This window comes from Eptatretus burgeri, chromosome 9 (assembly GCF_056783735.1).
Source record: "Eptatretus burgeri isolate ZD-2024b chromosome 9, Ebu_testis_v1, whole genome shotgun sequence".
Classification (NCBI taxonomy): domain Eukaryota; kingdom Metazoa; phylum Chordata; class Myxini; order Myxiniformes; family Myxinidae; genus Eptatretus; species Eptatretus burgeri.
The window spans coordinates 81,705,414-81,710,413 of NC_140969.1; the positions used below are offsets into that span (position 1 = coordinate 81,705,414).

Sequence of the window (5,000 nt, forward strand, 5' to 3'; positions counted from 1 at the left end):
TGTTGACGTCAAATTGAATGAATAGGATATCAGGTTCACTTGAGTGACCTAGCAGTATTGGCGGCGGAGGTTTTGCACTCTGCCGAGTGCTCCCCCTCTAGGTTGTCATGCTATAACTTGAGAACGGATTAACAGATTGCAATAAATCAAACTACGGTGAATTCAGGGAACTCCCAGGAAGGTTTGTGATGAAATATATATATTTTTTTCATGGGTACATGGGCACACGTGGTGAAACTGCAAACGCCAACTTGCGATGCTGGTTATCCCCATACTTCCAGGAATCCTTTTTCTTCTTGCCCTGTTGATTAGCCATCACAGCAAAGATTGGTATTTCCATCAGTGAAGCGACGGGTCTTATAATAGAGTTCTTATAATAAAATATTGGTTTGTTGAAAATTTTATGATAAAACCGCAAATGGTTGAAAAAAGAAGAAAGTTATGGCCTTGACAGAGAGATAGACACACACACGGAAGCGATTGAAAAACCCTATCTCCTGCTATATGGGGGAGGGAGAGGTGCTTATAAATAGATGTGCCTTAAATGCATTTATAATGTGCAAAAAAAAAATTGCAAGTTTTTTTTTTTTTGTACAATATGACATCTTCATTTATATTTTTGCAAAGTTCTACTGTGCTTATCCCAAACTCATTCTGTATATTTTCATCTATTTAGGTACAGTCGCCGTCTACAGCGAGTTCTTCGCCGCCTTGTACCCGAGTCTCGAGTGCACTTCTTGCTCTCGGAGTGTGGAAGCAGCAAGGGCTCCGCCATGGTGACAGCTGTAGCAAGGCGGCGTGTTGAACAGCGACACGTCATTGATGCTACCCTCGCTCCACTCAAGCTCAGCACAGCACAGCTCGAGGAAGTCAAACAGCGCATGCGAAAACAGATGGAGCGTGGCCTGCATAAAGATACCCACATGCAAGCCACAGTCAAGATGCTACCAACATATGTGCGCTCCACCCCCGATGGAACCGGTATGTTGTTAATAAGCGTCTTGCTTTGATTTGCACTTGCACATGGCACAATTCAAATTTCAACACTTCATTGAAATGTCTCCCATATAACACCCTAACTTTCAGGATTTGAGCACCCATTTGTGTTGCTACTGACATGTTATGGCTTCACGTGCCGTGAATGTTATTCGGTACAAAAAAATTCTTGATGTTTCAAGAGAAATTTGCTTGGGTTTCATTTTGTTTGTTTGTTTGTTTGTTTATTTTTTTATTGCTGTTCCAAGTGGTTATTTATGCAATCCATTTTTTTATGATCAATTATGAGTTTCCATGGCTGAGGGCCCTGTCACACCTTGACGTTTTAGCCAGCGTATGGCAACGTATCAAAATGTATGTAAAACACTGGCGTACGCTGAACTATTAATGTTTTTTTTCAGTTTTGGACGTATTCATAACGAGTTGGGCATGTGCATAACGTATTAGTAACGTACACAGAACGTTTCGATAACTTATAGATAACTTGTACCAACGAATGCTTAGCATGTTGTCGGCGTTCACAACCTATGCCCAACGATAGTCGAACTTATGCATAGCGCGGCAGCATATCGCCGACGATCACGTGGTGTAGCCTATTAATAGGCTGCCGCTCAACCATTTAAAGGCCCTGTCACACCTTGACGATTTAGCCAGCGTATGCCGATGTATGAAAAATTTGTCTAAAACGCTGGCACACGTCGCTTACGTTATGGGTAAGTTTTGTATACGTTAAGAGCACGCTGAAGCACGCTGGCATATGTCGTAGTATGCTGAGCTCGTCGACAGATTTTAAGCATGCTCAAAATTTTTCGACATATGCCGGCGTATGACTCGCACGTTCCGCATACGCTAGCCATAAGTTGTAGGCACGTTATGCGATCGTCGACACACGTTACTTGTAAGTTACTCATAAGTCGAAACACGTCGAGGTAATGTTTAGCGTACCCGAAACTTATTTCTAACCTATGAGTAACGTGCTTTGAACCTATGTGTAACGTGTATCCAACGCATATTGACGTATGTAGACATATTTGACGTCTTCCGGACGACCACAGAACTTACTGAACGTGTTTCTAACTTACAGCTACCATATAATGGCGTATTGGCAGCGTTTAGGGGAATTGGTATATAAAAATCGGGGTCACAGGAGGAACCCGTCAGTGTTCCAGACTCCATGTTTTTTTTTTTGTTTTTTTTTCTTCGGCATGACGGTGGTGTTGACACTTCGATTTCTAGTGCGGTTATGATTTAAATCGTTGAGCGGCAGCCTATTAATTATATTATATTGTAACCGCACTAGAAATCGAAGTGTCAACATCACCGTCATGCCGAAGAAAAAAAACAAACAAAAAAAAAACGTAGCCGTTACAGCGAGTTAAACGTCGCCGTTCATGATTAATGCAAGTATTAGAAAAAAAACAAAAAAGAAAACATAAGAGGAGATTGCATTAATCAGGCTTTCATGTTCGAATTGCTGCAAAGAAAGCACTAAAGGAGACCAATAAGAAGGCGAGACTTGCTTGGGCCAAGAAACACGAACAATGGACATTGGACTCGTGGAAATCTGTCCTTTGGTCTGATGAGTCCAAATTTGAGATGTTTGGTTCCTACAGCGGTGTCTTTGTGAGACGCAGAGAAGGTGAACAGATGATCTCTGCATGTGTGGTTCCCAACGTGAAGCATGGAGGAGGGGAGGGGTGTGATGGTGTGGGAGTGCTTTGCTGGTGACACGGTTGGTGATTTATTTAGAATTCAAGGCACACTTAACCAGCATGTCTACCACAGCATTCCGCAGCGATACACCATCCCATCTGGCTTGCACTTAGTGGGACCATAATTTGTTTTTTAACAAGACAATGACTCAAAACACCTACAGGCTGTGTAAGGGCTATTTGACCAAGAAGGAGAGTGATGGAATGCTGCATCAGATGACCTGGCCTCCACAATCACCTGACCTAAACCCATTTGAGATGGTTTAAGATGAGTTGGACTGCAGAATGAAGGAAAGGCAGCCAACAAGTGCTCAGCATATGTCGGAATTCTTTCAAGACTGTTGGAAAAGCATTCCAGGTGACTACCTCATGAAGCTGGTTAAAAGAATGCCAAGAGTGTGCAAAGCTGTCATCAAGGCAAAGGGTGGCTACTTTGAAGAATTTAAAATATAAAATGTACTGTTGCGGTTCTGGAAACCCCATGCCTCTAAGGCAATGGCACCCAACATACAGTGAGCCCCAGACTGTTATTTCATTCGAATACGTGCAGTTAGGCCTTCCCCTTATGTCTAATGGGTCAACGGGACGAAGTGCATTACGTGGGTCTCATAGCTCGGTCTAATTATATCTACATTTTCCATTCAATATCTATCTTCATTCCAACTCTTTCCTCTTTTTCATGAAATAAACCAAGATGGCAGACAGCAGTACATTTAGTGGAAGAGAGGCTGGCTGCAGTGGTGTAGTACCATGACAGGAGAAACACAAACAAGATGATGAGACAGGTGCAACAATACTGTGTCTGAGGAGATAATAGAATCGTGCATTAAACCACGATAACAGACATGCGTGCAGTCCAGCGATAACCTCCACCCACTGTACTTGATGTGCGTGACGCGCCCTTTCATTCAAATCTGCATCTCATACTTATATCTGTCTTCTTTTCAACCCTGATTTATATCCAATCCTTTCTTTCAATCCATGATGCAGATCGGGACCGGCTCCGCGCTCAGGCAGCCGCCTGTGAGGATCACCACTGTGTGTTAACCACATGCACCATAACAGACACGCGCGCAGCCCTGTGAAAAACAACCACAACATTGCATGGGACGTGCATATCACACACCTTTATTCAGGTCTGCGTGCTGATTTACAACGGCGTCTCACCGTCGACCTTCACTCGCCACCTCAGCCACCAATATCTCCTCATGCATCCGCCTCGATGCAGTTGCCACCAAGCAGAGGCGCAAATGCACAGCCCAGATCGCTCGGGCCGCATGGCATACAGACCAGCGCATTGACCAGCCTCAACCGCAGGTTGCCGGGGGTGCCCGAACGGGCATGCAGGACCGACATGACCCTCGGCCGGTCACCGGAACGCGACCCGGGAGTTTGGTGCAAGGTGGTTCCTGTCACGGTGTTCAGCGTGGGGCGATTCCACAGCTCAGCCATGTCTCACCGGATGTACAAATGAGACCACTTCCTGCTGGAGGAGCCTGGCAGCGTGGGGCCAGGGTCCAATGGGACCGCACGATTTTGGGTGACAACGCATCGCTTTGGGTCGTCACCCCACCCGAGACCATGGGGCTTATAAAAGGCGGATTGCGAAGCCGTTCACAACTCGCCTTGCTTCGCTAGCTGGGATCTCTACATTCGCCTGCTGCTCCGCCTTCGACCGCTCACCCGCCTGACTCCGCTTGCTGACTCCCACCTTCTTGTTTGCCGGCTCCGCCTTCCGCCTGCCTGACTCCACCTGCTGACTCCGCCTTCCACCCGCCATTCCTCCCGCTTGACTCCGCCTTCCAACCGCCTGACTCCACCTTCCTTGCCTGCAGCCCCGCTCATTCTCTGGACCGGTGCATGCACTGTGCCTGGTGCAGAAACCAAGCAGGAGACAACGCGCCGACTCTCAAACTGTGATCGCTCAGTGGAGTGTCCCCCAAAGTATACTGGGTAGCGCGGCCGGCCGACCGTGCAAGGTATTGCAAGACCTTTAGCCCTCATCTCCTCCTTTCTTCTGATTAACTCCTCTTCATCGTGTGTGTGTGTGTGTGTGTGTGTGTGTGTGTGTGTGTGTGTGTGTGTGTGTGTGTGTGTGTGTGTGTGTGTGTGTGTGTGTGTGTGTGTGTGTGTGTGTGTGTGTTTTAAAAAAAAATGTATATATATCTTCTTCTTCTTCTTCTTTCGGCTGCTCTCGTTAGGGGTCGCCACAGCGGATCATCCATATGATCCGCATAGTGATTTGGCACATGTTTTACACCGGATGCCCTTCCTGACGCAACCCTGGTCGCC

General features: G+C 46.4%; 1 protein-coding gene across 1 annotated transcript in view; it reads left to right on the forward strand.

Moving 5' to 3' along the window:
- HK1 (hexokinase 1) overlaps positions 1–5,000 on the forward strand; it is a 90,366-nt gene that overhangs the window by 26,519 nt on the left and 58,847 nt on the right. The window contains exon 7 of the mRNA XM_085895763.1: positions 677–981. Coding sequence (XP_085751889.1) covers positions 677–981 — 305 coding nt within the window. The remainder of the gene's footprint in view (positions 1–676; positions 982–5,000) is intronic.